Source organism: Microcebus murinus, chromosome 18 (genome assembly GCF_040939455.1).
Source record: "Microcebus murinus isolate Inina chromosome 18, M.murinus_Inina_mat1.0, whole genome shotgun sequence".
In the NCBI taxonomy this organism is placed as follows: domain Eukaryota; kingdom Metazoa; phylum Chordata; class Mammalia; order Primates; family Cheirogaleidae; genus Microcebus; species Microcebus murinus.
The window spans coordinates 52,136,051-52,155,238 of NC_134121.1; the positions used below are offsets into that span (position 1 = coordinate 52,136,051).

The following is a 19,188-nucleotide window of genomic DNA, read 5'->3' on the forward strand; positions in this document are numbered from 1 at the left end:
TTTTACTGACCCCAAGGCCCACACTTTGTCCTCAGGCATCTGCATTACCAGCAACTGCAGTGAACGTCACCGTTTAGAGCCAAATCCAGAAGGGGCACTCTTCTGGTTTAAGGTGCCCCTGCTGTAGCTCACGGGACAGTTCTGAGCCACAGGATGAGTCATCCCAGCTGGCGCCCGGCTGCACCCCAGGGGGCAGGTGCACCTTGCCGGGCAGTGGCCAACATTCTGGAAGCATGAACCAAAGGACCAGGGAAGATAAACCCCTATAGCAAGCACATGGGGCAGACTCTTCTTTACAAAATCCCTAGACCTGAGCGTTAAAATTCTCATTAGAGTTGAATGCTGATTTTAAATACATTCCTCTTTAAAGACATCCACCTTTTTCTCCAGCTCCTGTTAGCACAAGCCTTGACACCCTGAGGGATTTCCCCCACTTACTTGCCGGTTCAGCCTTATGGACAAGATGTTGCTGGAGTAGCTGTAATTGCAGATCTCTGTGCCTTTCTTGAAGTGGTACACGTTCATTTGCCGCGGCTTGGTGTGACTGACCACCACCACCAGGCTGCTGGAGAAGAGGCGCTCCACGATGTAGACGTCCGGGATTTCATCTGGAAGGGCAGTTGGGCGGCAAGGTTATGTGGGTGGCTCAGGGAGGGAGAAGGACTCCAGCCTTCACGAGGCCGGGTGCAGCGCAGGCCATGTTTGGAGAATGTTCTCCAGGTCATGCTGACTGGGCACTAATACCATGACGATGATCCACCCTGGCTCCCCCTCCCCCCAACCAGGGCAGCTTTCTGCGTGGGGGAGTCACCCCTCCAGGCCCTAGGGCTCCCCTGTTGGCTCTGTAAAACTCATTTGGAAGGTCTGGACAATCTCAATCTACTCTTTCCCTGTGAGAGATTTCAAAGGAGTGCCTTCTCGGCTAGGAGCCTGTTTCCAGAATTCTTCTAGTCCTGCTAGAAGGGGTGCCACTTTAGGGGGTGACAGTCCCATAGTTAAATCTGTACTCCCCCTCTCCATCTTGCTGTGCTCCTCAGCCCTCTCTGGAATCCCTTTCCTGTTGAAAACAATCTGGGTATCAGTTTTATACCCAGGAAGTACTTCTGTACTTAGGAAGAAGGCAAATTAGTAAGTCTCCTAGCACCCGCAGGTTGAGGCCTTGGTGTCTTTCTGAGAACATTCTTTTCAAATATGAGTCTTTTGTGCTTGGGCAAGTCCCGCAGGGAACAACAGGAGACAGAGAGCAAAATATTAACGAAAATGGTATAATAAAAATAACATCTTGCAAATAAATTAGGAGCCTAATATATTATTTACCAAACCACTTTCTTTCCAGGAAGCCCAAAGGTTGTATATTCTTCACTATCATGATGGCATAAACTATTTGCCTGAGAAAATAAGAAAGTCACATATCTAAGCTGAATTACTTATAATATTCACTAGAAATATTATAACATCTTTGATATGGGCTATGTAAATAGAATAGTATTGCCTTATTAAAACAAGAAAAATACTTCCATGAGTGAATGAAGGTTACTAATACTCTACAATGCTAATATAATGGCAATAAGAAGTCACAAGTGACCTTTTGGTTTGACAATTATAAAAATTAATGACTATGCATATAAGTATATGGAAAAATACCAATAATATGATTTCAAACAAAAGATTTCTTAATATAAAAATGTAACTTAAGCTATTGCCAAATCTTAATAAGTGCTTCATTATGGTTTTTTTAAGCAAGTGGTTAATAATTATGTTTAAATCTGAAAAATACTGACTCCTTCAATTTAATGGTTAAGAGAGGGAAAAATAGAAAGCTTAGTAGCACCACAGATTAAAGTCTAGAGAAAGGATTTGGTGTCCCTGAGATCTCACACACAAACTTACTGCTTCCATGGACTTGGTCCAGTTGCTCCACAGAACTCAAAGAAAACAGCTTATAACCAGCTTTGGTTCCAATTGCTAGGGATCTGTGAGAGATAATGACAGCATGGGAATGACAATAGGTACTGTATTCCAACCACGGATCTGTCTGAAAATAGACACCCTCTTCCCCCAGCATTGTAAGGTACAGGTAAACACACATCTTCAGGAGCTTAGATCCTTGATAACTTCCTAAATGATGAAGCTGCCTTGATAGGCAGGCAGGTACATTAAAAGGAAAAAGGTCATACGCAACTAAAAAAAAAAAAGAGAGGTACAAATGTCAGGAGACATAAAACTGCATGAGCCCTGCCATCAAACAAAATGTCAAACCTACTAGACATCATGTTTTTCCACCTGTGCAGATATAGGAAAAATGGAATCTTTAGGAATATTCATAATAGCTCTACTTCCAACACAATTAGGGGGTCTTCTTGTTCTTTGGGAGGCACTTTACCAAGAGATAAATTATTTTTTCTTTCATGACTTTTTTTTTTTTTTGCTTAAAAAAATAAATGTACATTCAAAGTAGGCATAGTAGGTCATTAGTAGGTAAAATTTAATAGATGCTTTCTTTCATCAGTTTCCATGAAAATATCCCAGATACTTTATACCAGTAGGTGTCACCCCTGGCTATACATTAAGCTCATTTGGGAAATTTAATTTAAAAATATAAAAGTTCAGGTACTCTAATGAGCAGCCAAGGTTGAGAACTCTGCTTTCTACCATGTTCTACAAAGCTATCTTCATGACCAACAAACAAAATAAAACTAAATATTGTCTGGGATGATGTAGCTTTGAAGAAACAAAACACACACACACAACCCTTGTTTTCTTAATTTTTTTTTTTTTTCACCTTTCAACCAATGGATAAACCTGAATCCAGGTTTCCTTGGCCTCATAATAAAAGTGAACATCAAAGTCAACTGTGGTCAGCAGCTGGGAATCCCCACCCAGCTCTCTCACGCTTTGCCTTTAACACTAGGAGATGACCGGAACCTGACATGGAGCACACCCAGAATGAGCAGTGTGACCCTGAGCACTGCCACCCCAGGAAACTGGGATGTCACAGCTGGAATGGACCTTACCATGGTTTAGTCCAACTTCCTCCTTATAAAACTAAAGTATGCCAAATGTGAGATCCATTCTTCACAAGGAAGCATATACTAAAATAAACAACTTACTACTACGACAAGGTTAAATGACCAAGGCTCTTGTTTCACTAACCTAAAAAAGAGAAGGGCACATGATTTTCTCTGGGTTTTTTTTTCTACCCAAACATTTGTTCTTCCCTGAGACACAGGGATAGGCAAATACAGTCGGTTTTTAATCAGCAAGGTAGCTAGTTATGTCCCTTAGCCCTCCAACCTGCTGAGTAGCTAATCTGGTGTGTCACACATTTGCTGAAGAGCAGGTGTGCAGTTAGAAGTGGGGTTTGGTGTCCAGGACCACGGTGTTAATGATGACAAATGGCAACTGAAAAAGTTAAAGTCCAGAGAATCTTAAAACTTCAAAATGTACTCTGCGGTGATTACTGTTTCTAAACCTTCTTCACATAAACTTTTTCACACACATATATAGCCTAGTTTAGTCGCAAACTGAGGTTTATAAAGCTTGCAAGTAAGGAAAACAAATACTGTAACTAGAGTCTTATAACATCAACCCAAAGAGTTCGAAATTTAAAGTAGTTTTCAAATATAAGCCCTGCTCTTGGAACAGAAGAATTTTATATATGAGAAAATTGCAGGGTGATCACTATTATGTTTTAAATTATAGATCAATGGCCACAAATGACTGAATTGAGGAATTCAAACTCAGACTTTATTTCATTCATAGGAACTTTCTATGGAAACAAAATTCTCATCACTGCTCATGGGAATGGAGTTTGATATCACTAATCAAATTTTAAAATATACTCAAAGTGTCTAGCACAGTGCCAAGCATGTGTTTACCCACTTTCCCAGAAATACTAGTTCCCAAACCCAGCTTACATTTATAGAAAAAGATACACTGATACACCTAAATGCATTAGGTAAGGGGCTTGACTTATTTTAAAAGCCAATGTCATACCTTCTGTGGCTCAAAGCAACTGACTGTGACAAGAACTTTTATTTATAGGCGAGACAGAGCTGCCCAGCAGAGCCTTTATCCAAGAAAATAGAACTAGCAGTAGGGAGTAAGGAAAATAACTTTCAAAGCACCCTACAGTTTTGAAAATAACATTGTTATCCAATTGCTGTAGAGATCTGGGATTTTGTATTATTTAATAACTAGAATAAAAATTAACATGATTTTTTCAAATGTAATAATATTGAAAAGCAGAACTTAGAATATTTACTACCTATAAGCAAACTAATTCCCCTTCTTGTGTTCTTTTCTTCTCTTTCTTTTTTTCTTTCTTTCCTTTTTTTTTTGAGACAGAGTCTCACTCTGTTGCCTGGGCTAGAGTGCCATGGCATCAGCCTAGCTCACAACAACCTCAAACTCCTGGGCTCAAGCCATCCTCCTGTCTCAGACTCCCAAGTAGCTGAGACTACAGGCGTAAACCACCACACCTGTCTAATTTTTTCTATTTTTAGTAGAGACCAGGGTCTCACTCTTGCTCCGGCTGGTCTTGAACTCCTGAACTCAAGTGATCCTCCTGCCTCAGCCTCCCAGAGTGCTAGAATTACAGGCATGAGCCACTGTACCTGGCCACTTGTGTTCAATTGAGAAGGAAAACATCACCCAGGCATTTCAAAAGCCATGCCTTCTTGCAAAATGTTTCTTATAAAACATTGGGATTTTTATCTATTCCATCATTTTTATAAACTGCAGGTCTCAACCCATGAGTGGATCCTAAAAACAATTCAGTGGGTCACAAGCAGCTTTAAAAAAAAGAAGAAGAAAATACCAGAGCGTATTGCACATAATATTTTATGAGTGGTATGTGTACATGGGTATTGGGTGATGTTGTAATAGGTATTTTTTATCGTGGCTTGTGGTCAAGAAAAGCTTGAAAGTCACTTGTCTAACCAAGCTGTCAAGCTACTCGATTACATGATTACACATACAGTTTTTTCAAACAAAGGCATATTGTTCAGTACGGGGTGTTTTTAGACAGAAACACAAAGGGAATGGAAGCCAGGGTTGCTTGTGGTACACGATGGCCTTAATTACCCCACTGAATGTTCAATATTAGCATAGCTCAGTCACTAGCAGCCAAGGCGCCAGGCTGAAGCTGACTTCAAACAAGGAACACAACAGAAACTGGTACAGCAGGAAGTGGGAAACTGGGAAGTGGTCATCCCGGCCTGATGCTCGGGGTGCACATTCCAAAGAGATTATTCCATATGGTCCCCAGAGCTAGCTCGCTTCCACGAAAAGTGGGAAAGAAACAGGCGTTTGCTCCTAAAAGACAAAACCCTGCAGATGCCTGAAACACATAGTTTAGCAATCATCCCCAGCTCTCTCTGGCCAAAGCCCACATGTGAACATCAAGTAAAACATTAAAAATCCACTCAAAAACAACAGGGTGGAGCTCCTGCTTCCTGGAGAGAGAGAGGGAGTAGTCTGAGCCCCTGGAAAGGGCTCTTGGACTCTGCGAAGGAGATTCTGCGCGGCTGGGTGGGCGCCGTGAAAACAGAGAGGAAGGGTTCCTACAGCCAGAGCGGGCAGCCCGCGCTGGGGCTGGGGCAGGGGCTGGCCTGGCCACAGGGGCTGGCCTGGCCACAGGGATAGGCTGCCTCTTTGCCCGAGGCCCTGCCCAGATGCCACGTTGAGATGCTCAAGGACAAATGGGAAAGTTTTCCCCTTACTCCCATCTTCCTGGCCCCAACTACACAGTTTTCGGTCAACTTGCTACTTCCTCCTCCCCTCCCATCTCTTTGTTTTTGGCCACCGCCCCTCCTTCCCAGACCCCCACTTTGTCACTACTCCCCCCCCTCCTGTCCCCACCGTCCGCAGCCTTCAGCCTTCTCAGCCCCACGTCCGCCTTCGCTCACTCGCAGCCTCGCCCCTCCCGGCCCTCTGCTGGCAGTGGGGGGCTGGGGGGTCTAACCCCCTGCAGGGGGAGGGGGAGGCTAGCGGGACCCCGTCCCGACGGACCAGCCCCCGGCAGTCCCCTCGAGGCCCTCCTGGGGCGCAGGCCCGCGACTCTCCTGCCACAAGTCGCGTACAGGACGACACCCTTTGGTCACGACATTCGTCCCCCGTGTCCCCGGCAGCGGCGGGCGCCGCGGCTTACGTGCAGTCTTGGTTGAAAGAGAAGCAGCTGAGCGCCGCCTCGACCCTGCCCGGGGGGGCGTCCGCGGCCTCGGCCTCCATCGGGGGCTCGACCCGGGAAGCCGCAGCTCCGAGCCGGCAACAGCCACCTCAGCAGCCCGCCCGCCCGCGCCGGCTCCCGGGCCGGGTCGTCGGCCCCGCCCCGCCCCGCCTTAGCCACGCCCCTCCCGGCTTCGCGCCCGCCCCTCTTGGGGGAGCCTCAGAACGAAGCAGCTGACAGGGCGGGGCCCCTGCCGCCTGCTACCATTGGCCACGAGCCCAGGTCGCTGAGGGCGGTGCCGCCCTCTTGGCCAATCCGCGGTGTCTGTGGGCGGAACCTCCCTGCTGGCGACCCGCCCCCGGCTTCACGACGCGGGTCGCCATTGGGCTCAGGCGTGTGACGCAAAGGCTGCTGGCCACGAGGTGGTGTTTTCATAGCCGGAGCCGACCCGCCGAGGGGGAGAAGGGGAGAATGGGCGCGGCTGGGGCGCAGTGTGCAGGTTGCAGTCCGGCGTCTGCGTCTGGCCTCCGCTAGGGGACAGACCGACGCGCTAGCTCCTACTCCACCCAAACCCGGGCAGTGTGTGTCTCTCACAGAGTTTAGTAGAGGGCGTTAGACGCCAAAGCCCCACCCTTTTGTGGAGTCCTCAAGCGGCTTTGAGAAAAGTTCCTAAAATGGGGCTGCTACAGCCAGATAGGAAGTTATCCATTGCCAGGCGGTTGAGAACTCTTATCTCAAGCCAAGCACCGTATTAACTAAAGTGTGAAAAATATAATTGTGTCCAATTTACAGAAGAGGCAGTGGAAGCACTGTCCGGCAACACAATTTGTCTAAAATATAATAATGGTAAATGATAGAATGAATATTTGTCTGCTTTCAAGACCTGTGCACTGAACGACCCTGCTAAACTGTATTTGGCAAGACCTGTGTGATCTGTAGCTGAGAAAATGAAAGAAAATGTGTACAGTACGGTGACGTTTATGAAAAAGGTAAAATATTGAAGACGTGGCACGATTCAAAACTTACATAGGGATAAATATTGATAAAAGATCCCCTTTCCCAAGGTAAGTACTGTACATATTGCCACGTAGAATTATCATCAACACAGTGTATGAATCAGGAGCTCTTCTATCTTTGGATTTATGTAATGCCTGATGAATTTTTAGTTAATGTCTTTTCGAATTTTGAGATGACATGATATTTTAATTATTGTTATCCAACAGCATTTCAAATCGGCATAATTCACATTTACCTAGTTGGTGACAAAGCTATGTGTGTATTTTTAAACCTTGGATCTGGAATGGATGAGCAAAGAGCAGTATTTCACTTAAACTTTTCTGATTGAATTTCCGGTTTGGGTTTTCTGAGATGCAAATGTAACAGTTTCTTTTCTCAACTCTATTATTTTTTCTCTCCACTAATGTAAAAAAATAGCTCAGTTCCAAGATGCACAGATGTTGATTGCTGTTAAGCCGATTGTGAGGTGTTGTATAAACCACTGGAAATGAAAAGAACTGCTATTTAGATGCTTTAACTGCATCATCTTTGTAACCTTTTGGATCAAAGGTGCTTTCCCTTCTCCCCCCCATCTCAGTCAAATGTTGCAGTCTTTTCTGCTTTATTTAGAAAACCAAGAGTCTGGCGTCCTAAGTGCAAGGTTGTTGGGAGAATTGCATGAAATGCACAGTGAGGTTTTTAAAGTGGAAGCTGTTACCAGTTTGTTATTAAGAGTTTGGACTTTATGGAGTAGAGCTGGTAGCTAATGTTAGTTTTTGAGCTGGAGTGTTTCATGATAAAGCAATGTCTTAGGCAGATAATTTGGCCAGGGTGTATAGAATAAATTAGAAGTGGAGAAAGGCCTTAAAGTCTTTAGGGGACTAATGTGAAATTCTGGGAGTGAAGGGAAAGGAAAGACTAGGCTAACATGGTGGAACTGATGCCAGAAAAGCTAGGACAAATCCAAGAGATGTTTTGAAGCAGTGCTGTCTAATAGATGATATGAGCCACAAATGTGCGCTCCATATGTAATTTTAAAAGTTTTAGGAGATAAATTTAAAAAGTTAAAAACAAATGGGCAAATTAATTTGAATAATGTGTTTTATTTAATCTAATATGTCAAACTTATTCAATATAAAGATAATCAATATAAAATTATTAATCTGTTAATTTACATTTTTTTTAGACATAAGTATTTAAAAGTCAGGTGTGTTTTTTGCTTACAGCATATCTCAGTTCTCATGAGCCACATTGAAGTGCTCATGTGGCTGCTGGCCACCTTGTTACTCAGTAGAATCTTGAGGGACTAAATGGCAGGGCTTGGCGACTGATGGTGAAGGGGGAGGGATGGGGAAGAAGAGGGCAGAGTCAAAGCTGGTTTCACGGTTAGGAAGAGGGAAGCCTCTGCTTCCTATTGTAGCCAGAAACAAAAAAAAAAAAAAAAAAGAAGAAGAAGAGGGAAGCCTATTGTGCTGCATTTAGAAACTAGATCTTTGGGCAGGTATTTAGGAAGATATATTTTGTTTCAGACATGTTGCGGTAGCAGCAGAACCGAATGCTCCCTGGAATTGGGGTTCAGATCTAGACATCTTGGCATGGAAGAAAACTGGTCACTTTCCCAGCCTCACCCTTCCTGTGAGTGATCCTGCTTATGTGTGTCCTACTGGGTTAATGGTCCATGGCCCCACCACTCACGTGGCAATAATATCCCAGGGCTGCCTCATCTGACATTATTATCCCAAGGCAATATGTAAATCTGTATTTGTATATAAATCTATATCTATTTTATATAAATCTGTATTTTTATGTGAATTTTTAAGATGTTGACAACTAATTTTTATTTTCAAAAAATACCATATGGGCCAAACTAAATACATCAGCTGGCTGGCTGTGGTTTGTGAATGGCCAGTTTGTGATTTCTGTTAGAAGCATAAGCAGCTGCATTGAGGGGCTCCGCCCTCAAAGAAAATTCCCAGAAGTCCATTAGGTATAAAAAGACAAGGACAAGGTTATAAATACATTCAGAGGTACTGAATTCATTTAACTTCAGACTGATTTTTCTTTTTTTAAGTTCTAGTTCTGAGTTCCGTGAGAGAGGACATGCTTGATTTGAATGTTGGGCTTGTGGTATCTTTAATTCTTCCATGTTCCTGCAACAGCAATTTTACTACTAAATAACAACAGCAAAGGATATGGGGGCAGGGCGTGGGGGACGTGGGACACAATACTCTTCTGTAATGGGAACAAGATTTCAGCTTTTGCCTCCTTCTTCCAGGTGAAACTCCTAAATGTCCGTTATTTCTCTGAAAATAGTAAATCAGCAAAATCTGGGAGAATAAAGCTGGGCTCCGGGAATTAAAAACATCTTTGGTAATACTAAATTGCAGGCCACAACTCAGCTAATAGGAAAACTTCCTATTTGTGTAATGACCAGGTTGTAATTTTAAAATGCTGATTAGGACATGTGCAGGGCATTAACAGGGGAAGTTGGAAATGAGACATCCTGTCTGATGCAACCAGCCTGTCACCCAATATGGTTGTTCATGACACCCCACCGTCTATAATTAGAGTAACTACTAGGTGAACAAACACCAGTCCTGTCCTGTTCTTCTTTTTATAAAATCCATGCTATTTTTATAAAGCCAAGTCACAGGAAATAATCTCCTTTTTTCTCTTCTGATGTCTCAACACTCAGAAGGTGAACTGAGAAAGAGTTGAACTGTAATGGACCAGTGTCTGGTAGCACTTTGAGAAAGGGTAAAGGAAGAAGGGCTTCAGGACAATGGAGGTGGGAGAGAGGGAAGGGTGATGTATCACTATGTGAAGGAAGCTCAAGGAGTCAAGTCAGCCAGATGGTTCTAGGGTGGAAAGGGAGGGCTGGGTTGTAGGGTGATTTCTGGGAAAGGAGATGTGATTAGGAAACAGGGAGTCCTTAGCCCGAGGTATGGCTGGGCCACAGGCACAATTGAGCTTTTTTGTTTCTACTTATAGGCACAGTCTGTGTGGAATAGCCTGGCTACAGTGAACAATCCCCATTATGTGCCCTTGCTCCTAAAATGGAACCATTATTTCTGGATTTATTGATTAAAAAGGGAGAGGCAGGGAACAAAAACCAATGACCATTCTAATATTCATTGACATATATTTTCTCTGAAGGGTCAGAAACAATGGTATTTCACTAAAGAGTGACTTGGTGTCTTTATATTTTTTCTTTCCCCTCATCTGTCATATTTTTGCTTCCGGAATAATCTTTCTAAAACACCCATGCAAATTTCAGGTTCTCAATAAATACTTGCTGATGTGCTTGAATGCTCATTCATGAAGACAGTAGCTTTCTACATGTGCGTTTGCTGACGTACCTTGAGTCTGTTACCCAAGACAATGTAGAGAAGTTCAATCACAGAGTTTTTGTTCACTGAGACATTTTCAGACTGGCCAGGAATACAGAGACAGGTTCAGCAGGTCAGCCAATCACCCTGATTTAAGTTTTGGAGTATAATTACAGGTGATATCTGGAAATGGAAAACAAAGCTTTGTAGAAAGCTTCCTTTGGAGTCTCATATATCTTCTCATTTAAGGCTGACCACATCTGTCTGGTCCAGGAGTTTTTATCCTCATCACACAGCTGCATAAACCCAAGTTGAGAGATGTTGACTAGGTTTGCCTAGGGTCCTAGGACAGTTTGTGATGGAGATGTCGTTTGTGCTCAGTCCCTACCACTGGGTCTCCATTCCATGCTGCCTCTCAGACTGCTTTGGCTAAAGGCTAGAAATAGAATTGGCATCTCAACCTGTGCTTTATCCTATAAAGGGACAGACGGGCAAGAGGTAAAGAGACAGGATTGTGCCAAGTGGGCCACAGGGCAAATAGAAGGGGTGGGGTGTGGGGCATGTGGAGTCCTACAGCTTTTCAAAGAGGACCAGTGCTTTGCCAAGGGTGCTACTAGATAGAAATACTGAAAACCATTGTTGGCTCCTAAGCAAAGGGTTAGCCTGCACCCAGGCATGGGCTAGTTGGCAAGTGGTGTCATTTGACTTCAGGCTTCTTTGTAGTCTAGAGATGGTGTAGGGAGTGGTAGCCATTCCTCAGAATTTATTACTTCTGGGAAGAAGGTGATTTCAAAGGCTTGTGGAAGCAGGGAGCAGGGAATAGGGAGGGGGTAGTGTATAAGAAGCTCAAGAATCGTGGTAAACATTGCCATCTAGTGGTGTGCAGTATTTAATTCCAGGGTGGTTGGGTGGACCTTGGAAAAATGGGTTTGGGTGGTAAGGTATGGATGGTTGGTCCTAGAGCCCTGCAATAAAGAGTCCCTGGGCCCCCCTCATGTATCCTTCCGAAACCTCTTTACTGTCTATAAATGGAAAACATAGAGGCCTCCCTCACCACTTTCTTTGTAGGAGAAGAAGTTTGGAAGGGGTTTGGGTATCCATTCATTCAACACATTTCTATCATGGGCCTATTTTGTGCCGGCCACAGTTCCAGGTACTAGGGATATGCCACTAGATGAAATAAATAAAAAACCCCCACCCACCTGGGCAGAGAGACCATACACAAGAAAAATAAAATGCATCTAGATGGTGATAAGTGCTAAGAAGAAAAATAAAGCAGCGAAAGGGTGTTTGGGAGTGTTGGGGGTGGGTGGAGGATAGATTTTGCACAAGGTGATCAGGGAAGGCCTCACTGGAAGTTTCCATCTGAACAAAGACCTGAGAGAGAAGGGAGCAAGTTATGCAGTTGCTTGGGGAAGAGCGTTTGGGACCCTGGGGACACAAGTGCTCATGGAACAGCAAGGAGGCGGGACAGGCAACGGAGTAGAGAGAAGAAGGGAAAGAGGGCAGACAGATTGTATGGAGGCTGGGCTGGGGACGTGAGAAACCACTGGGAGTTCTGACTTACGTTGGAAGAGACTCACCCAGGCAGCTGTGTTGAAAAGAAATTGAAGGTGTCTTGGGATATTCACAATTCACTTTAGCATGTTAAAAGCTCCAGAAACCCCAGTATTATTTTTATTTAAAATTGTGTAACAAGTATTTTCCAGGCTCATTTAAAAGTAGGTCCCTTTTTTCCAGGAACTCCCACTGACTTCAAGTGGAAATGAGCTCTGCTGAGCGGACTGCGACATTCGGGACAGTTATTAACAAGGCCAGCGCAAGGCCGACCAAAACCAGTATTTAAACCAAGGCCTCAACACAGCTGCAAGGTTACTGACATTGAGTGACTAATTCTTTCTTATCAACTCGTTCTCCACACCCACTCCATTCCTCCACTTCCTGAACCAAGATTTCTGAGATACCCAACGATTAAACCACCCTGCTTTGTGACACATCCACGCTGACCTGATTCCTGTTTCTCCTACCCTTCCCACCTTAGAATCACTTAACACAAACCCTGCAAAAAGCCGTTTCCCACAGCCTCTTACTGAGTCGTTGCATAGTTCATTTGGTATGCACACCCTCTTGCCGCAATAGGCTAATAAAACCAACATTGGCAAGGTTCGTTCCTCTTGTACTCTACCTTTGGGTGTTAATCAGAACCAGAGTTTCCTAGAACAAAGTCTAAGAACAACTGGATGAAATGATTACTTCCTACTATAAAATCCTGTAGGTGTAAAAGCTGAGACATTGCAGCCCACCTAAAATGCTTTGTGTACCAACAGGAAAACAGTGCATTATAAATAAAAAGGGTGAGGGCTATTTAAAAAATAGGAACTGTGTATTACTTTTATAAATTGCCTCTTGTCTCTCTGGTCCCTCATGCTGCTAATGTTTTTGGCTGAATATTTGTGCTGTAGGCTCTCTTGGGTTGATGAGGGCTCAATACCCTTCCCTTCTGCCAGGGGCCTCCTTGGACTTTTTCAGGCAAAGCACAGATGTCTGGTGAAAGACAAGATTGGTTCTAGGCAGAACAGAGTATTTTCTCAGCTCGCTTGAGTTGTAGCGAGAGTGTAAGCGATGGCAAGCCACAAAATCACACTTGCATCTTTGCAGGCTCCTTGCTGCTGCATGAGAGGGATGGGTAAGTAGAGGCAGAGGCCAGGTGAGGTGCGGGTGTGTCAGTCCAAGTCGGAGACCTGGACTCAGGTGCTAGCTGGGGAATGGAGGTAGAGTCTGTAGGACTCAGTGGCCTATTGATGAGAGAATGAGGAGAGGTAGGTCTGCACAGAGAGTGGTTGTCAGTGTTAACTTGGGTTTCCTCAGGCCTCCCTGACTTCTAAGTGCAAACAGGGCTGTGTTACCAGTTACCCAGATTTCACTGGCTCTTTCCTCTGCCTTCTATGGGGCATTCAGCTCCCTTCAAAGCCCTTCCCAGTAATTCCTGGGAGTCCCTGGCAGTGCCTGATAGATACATTCAGAGACCTGCCTTACAGAAGGAAGGCTTGCTCCTGCTGCTGGGGGCTCTTGACAGTGGTGCCTCCTTACTGCCACCTGCTGGTGTCCGCGGGGACAGCACTGAAGTTTTATTTTCAATACCTCTTTCTGCTTTTGTGGAAATGATCGTTTATATTTTCTTCTATCTATGCCAATGTGGAGAATTACATTGAGCACTTTTCTACAGCATTGAAATTTACATAAAATTAACCATTTTAAAATGAATAATCCAGTGGCATTTAGTGCATGCACAATGTTGTGCAACTATCACCTCTACCTAGTTCCAAAACATTTCTATCACTCCAAAAGAAAACCCCAGATCCATTACGCAGTTACTGTCCATCCCTCCTCCCCCACCCTGTGACAACTACCCATCTGCTTTCTGTTTCTGTGAATTTTTCCTATTCTGGATATTTCATGTACATGGAATCATACAATATGTGACCTTTTGTGTCGGGCTCCTTTCCCTTAACATGATATTTCAAGGTTCATCCATGTGGTAGCATATATCAGTATTTCATTTCTCTTTTAAAGATTAATAATATTCCATTGAATGTGTATACCACAACTTTATTCATTCATCAGCTGATGGACATTTAGATGCTTTACACCTTTTGGCTGTTGTGAATATTCTGAACATGTGTGTACATGTACTCATTTGGGTACCTGTTTTCGTTCTCTTAAGAATTCTCTGGAATCCTAGGAGTAGCATTGCTGGGTCATATGGTAATTCTATGTTTAACTTTTTGAGGAAATGCAAACCATTTTACACAGTGGATGAATCATTTTACATTCCCATAACAATTTTCTATTTGCGTTTTTGTTTTCCAAGTTACCGTAGCCATCCTTGTGGGTGTAAAGAACACCAAAGTTTTATGTGATGCCTGCAAATTACAAACCTAGTAGTGCTGAGTCTCCCAGCGTCCTCGCTGAGTCAAAGCCATACTATATTCTCAAGGTCTCTCTGCCCATTGTGGGTCATATTTTTGACACTTGGCCAACAAAGCCTTGTATCATATTGGAACTTACTGAACTTTGACAAAGAACTCTCTTCATGAAGCTCAAATGGGAATTCATAGGGTCATGTCAAAGAATCAATATCCAAAGCAGACTCCTGGTTTCCCTCTCTAGCCTGTTCTTCTTCTTCTTTTTTTTAAATTTCAAAATATTAAGGGGGTACAAATGTTTTTGTTACATAGCTTGAGTCAGGCCCCTAAATGTCCCCATCACCTCAACAATGTTCATTGTACCCATTAGGTGAGTTTTTGCCCCTCCCCTCCTCCTCCTCCTCCCTGCTTGATATCCAATGATTTTTACTTCCCTCTCTGCACTTGTGTGCCCATTAGTTAGTTCCAATTTATTAGGGAGTACATGTGGTATTTGTTTTACCATTCTTGAGATACTTCACTTAGGATAATGGTCTCTAATTCCTTCCAAATTGCTGCAAAAGGTTTTAATTCATCCTTTTTTATACATGTACCACATTTTGTTAATTCACTCATGAATTGATGGGCACTTGGGTTGATTCCAGATCTTGGCAATTGTGAATTGTGCTGCAAGCAACATTTGATTACAGGTGTCTTTTTGATTAAATTATTTTTTTCCTTTGGGTAGATAACCAGTAGTGGGATTGCTGGATCGAATGGTAGGTCTACTTTCAGTTTTTTGAGAAAGCTCGATACTGTTTTCTATAGGGGTTGTACTAATTTACAGTCCCACCAACAGTGTATAAGCATTCCTTTCTCTATGCATCCATGCCAGCATCTATTTTTTTGGACTTCTTAATAAAAGCCATTCTAACAGGCCAGACGCGGTGGCTCATTCCTGTAATCCTCGCACTCTGGGAGGCTGAGGCCGGAGGATTGCTCAAGGTCAGGAGTTCAAAACCAGCCTGAGCAAGAGTGAGACCCCATCTCTACTATAAATAGAAATTAATTGGCCAACTAACATATATAGGAAAAAAATTAGCTGGGCATGGTGGTGCATGCCTGTAGTCCCAGCTACTCGGGAGGCTGAGGTAGCAGGATTGCTTGAGCTCAGGAGTTTGAGGTTGCTGTGAGCTAGGCTGACGCCACGGTACTCACTCTAGCCTGGGCAAAACTCTGTCTCAAAAAAAAAAAAAAAAAAAAAAAACATTCTAACAAGAGTAAGGTGATATCTCATTGTGGTTTTAATTTGCATTTCCTTGATGATTAGTGACATTGAGCATTTTTTCATATATCTGTTCTTTCCAATCTTATCTTTTGTTTTCCTAACCACCAGTTCTTTGGCTACACTGGGACATGATTGCATCCAAGCTTAGCTTCAGCCTGGGGATCTCTACTATGCAGGATCTTGTTAGCTTGGAGAGGCCAATCACACAAATGACACAGAAAGATAAATACTTTGGGGACTGAAAGCTTGGTCCCTTCGATTGTGAAGTTTCCTGTGTGACATCAAAGAGGGCATGTCTTGGAGGCAGTTGATATCTGTGTCTGGGGCTAAGGGTAGATATATGGGCTTGAGAGAGAGCTCTGAGAGTCACTGGGGAAGATGTAGTAGCTGAAGCTGTGAGAGGAAGTAACATGTAATGGAAAATGTGTTAGTTGGTGAAGAACAGGAATGAAATGTCCTGGTTTGACGTTTTGAGTATTCCTTTAATTTTAGGAACACTATCAGAAAAGAGGCTGACTTGTGAGCTGAGCTGGCTGCAGCAGCTCTAAATCACACATTGCTGATGAGTGAGAACCTCTGTTATAAATGGAAATGTGAACTGGTGGATGCTCATTGGCTCAAGCTGAATACGCCAGTTTATTTTGGTACCTATTATATCCATGATCTCCTATTTTCCTTATTGATTGCAAATACGCACAAGGAATTAAAAGCTGGTTTGCTTTCCAAAAACATGACTGAATGCTTTCACGGCTGAACATCTAAAGTGCATGCAGATCAGACTTTTTCATTATTTCTCTGAGGTCAGAAATGTACTTTGGTGGACTTCTAATTTTTTATGAAAGTTCAGTTCCAGAGACTATTTACGAACTGTTAGGAAGAATATCAAGCAGATAAGACATATCTCAAAATATTTAAAGTGGCTCATTCCTAGGCTCTCAACTCTTCTCTCTCCACTTCCTCTCTGGGGACCTGTTTCTACACATGGGGGCTTAAGTCAACCTCTTGTCTGTAGGCGACCCTTGTCTTACTTTCTGGAATGCTCTGTATGCCTCTGACTTTCATCCCAGGGAACATCAACACACACATTTGTTGGCATTACTGATGGGATCTCTTTCTCCTGGGCTTTGAAAGAATCTTGCTTCAGTGACTCCCAGGGAATAGTAAGAGCATGGTTCTTTAGGAAAAGATTTATCCCACATGAAAATGGGAATCATTCATTTTGTACCATTTTATGCATGGACTATTTTCAAGGTAGGCTCTTAATTTTCCTTTCTTCTATTCTTGCAATCCATGAACATAGTATATGCTCTTAAGTCATTTTGAAGTGAACTGTAAAATTTCTCATGGCCACATAGCCCAATTTCTTCCACTCAAAGACATTTTTATCACATTAGCCTATATATTTCCTTCGAAACAGTTATCACAACCTGAAATTATCTTGTTTATTTCTTTGTTTATGTGTTTGTTATCCAAACTGCAAGGGGGTTTTGGTCCAGGTCTATTTGCTTGTGGCACAGAGACAATGAGGTTTGCCAAGGAAGAAAGGAAATGTTAATATGAAAGATATCTGTCAGGAGAACAGGAGAAGCAGCCTCAACTAACAGAGGATATGGGGCTTTGTAAAGAGAGGCTACATGCATAGGGGCAGGTTGTCTTGAAATTAACAAGGGGAAATTAATGTAGGTCTATGTGCATGGGGCAAGTTACTGAGGGATGGGGAATCTTGGCATTGGGAATCCTACTCACCAGCCTTCAGCCTTCGGCCTTTGGAATCTCAACTTTTTTGTCTTACAGAAATTCCATCATTTCTGGGAAACAATTCAAAAAGGTCAATTAGTTATTTAAAAGTTATAGGGTTCTGGTCATCGTGCTCTACTTACCTGAAAATCTAAAACATGGGAGGGAAAGGATTATAAAAAAACAAATAGGGGCCGGGCGCTGTGGCTCACGCCTGTAATCCTAGCTCTTGGGAGGCCGAGGCGGGCAGATTGCTCAAGGTCAGGAGTTCAAAACCAGCCTGAGCAAGAGCGAGACCCCGTCTCTACTATAAATAGAAAGAAATTAATTGGCCAACTGATATATATATAAAAAATTAGCCGGGCATGGTGGCACATGCCTGTAGTCCCAGCTACCCGGGAGGCTGAGGCAGAAGGATCACTCGAGCCCAGGAGTTTGAGGTTGCTGTGAGCTAGGCTGACGCCACGGCACTCACTCTAGCCTGGGCAACAAAGCGAGACTCTGTCTCAAAAAAAAAAAAAAAACAAATAGGGTCATTGAAATTTGTTCATAGAGCTGGTTACATGTTTACTATCTGCCTCCTCCATCTAAAAGCTGTGTTCCATGAAGATGGCATCTTGTGTATCTTCTCCCAGCTCCTAGAGTAATGCCTGACCATGCACAGGCGCTCATGAACTATTTGCTGGCTGGCTGAATTAAAGAATCAAGTTTAAATATCATACAAAATTTAACTTTCCATCATAAGTGCCCCCCCCCCTTTTTTCTTTGCCTTTCTTGAGTAATGCTATTGTCCAAATTTAACTAGCATTATAATCAAATGTCAATTAACTATATTAGTTAATTGACTCTCAAATTTTTGGATTCCCTTTACAAATTATCGTGAACCTTAAAGAGCTTTTATTTCTATGGATTATATTTATTATTACTTAGTGAAATAGAAATTAAGACTAAGAATTTAAAAAATGTATTAATTCATTTAAGTAATAACAAACCCATTACATGTTAACATTAATAACATTTTTTTATTTTCCCAAACAAACAATAAACAGGGAGAAAGGGAGGGACTGCTTTACATTTTTGCATATCTCTTTAAAGTCTGGCTTAATAGAAGACGGCTGGATTCTGATATCTGCTTCTGCACTAGATCTGTGGTGATATTACACATCATGTAGCCTTTGGGAAACCCCACTGTGCACTCCTGAGAGGATGAGCGTGAAAAAGGCAAATTACATCTTAGGTTACTTTGCAAATAGTTTTGACTTCACAGATACCCCAAGAGATTCTTGGGTAGCCCCAGAAATCCCTGAAGCACAATGAGAACAAATGATTGTTATTAGCAGAGAGGATACCTTTCTTTGCCTGGGGACTACATCACCTTTAAATGGTGTATTTTTGTCTTTAATATCCTTTGCTTAGCTTAATATTGAAAGAAATTTGTATTTCTCAAGAGTGCCAAAGGTGGCTGAGATGCACAGTGAGTGGTGAGTGATGGAAAAACAACCTACAAGTTAATAATTTGTTGCACTTATACAGACACATCCACACATACAGAAAACTCCAATAATAAAAACATTCACCTTTACTGACCATGCACTATGTGCTCCATATTTTCCCAAGATTATCTCTACTCATTATAATAGATTAAGATTTTTCAGCCTCATTTCATAGACAAAGAAATGGAGGCACAGAAAACCTAGATAATTTATCCAAGCTTGCAAAGCTAATAAGTGAGAGAGTGGCGACTGCCACGGTCAAGTCTTTTTT

The 19,188-nt window shown here is 42.9% G+C and overlaps 1 protein-coding gene and 1 long non-coding RNA gene across 2 annotated transcripts in view; one reads left to right on the forward strand and one right to left on the reverse strand.

Moving 5' to 3' along the window:
• WIPI1 (WD repeat domain, phosphoinositide interacting 1) overlaps positions 1-6,308 on the reverse strand; it is a 29,301-nt gene extending 22,993 nt beyond the window's left edge. Inside the window, exons 1-3 of the mRNA XM_012747434.3 lie at positions 6,152-6,308; positions 1,891-1,973; positions 439-608 (exon numbers count right to left, since the gene is read on the reverse strand). Of these exons, the coding sequence (XP_012602888.2) occupies positions 439-608; positions 1,891-1,973; positions 6,152-6,231 (333 nt within the window). The 5' untranslated portion in view covers positions 6,232-6,308. The remainder of the gene's footprint in view (positions 1-438; positions 609-1,890; positions 1,974-6,151) is intronic.
• Positions 6,309-6,631: 323 nt separating this feature from the next.
• LOC105861689 (uncharacterized) lies at positions 6,632-12,660 on the forward strand. Its single transcript, XR_001149655.2, has 3 exons — positions 6,632-7,233; positions 8,695-8,800; positions 12,235-12,660. It is a non-coding gene; the product is annotated as an uncharacterized LOC105861689 (long non-coding RNA).
• Positions 12,661-19,188: the final 6,528 nt, after the last annotated feature.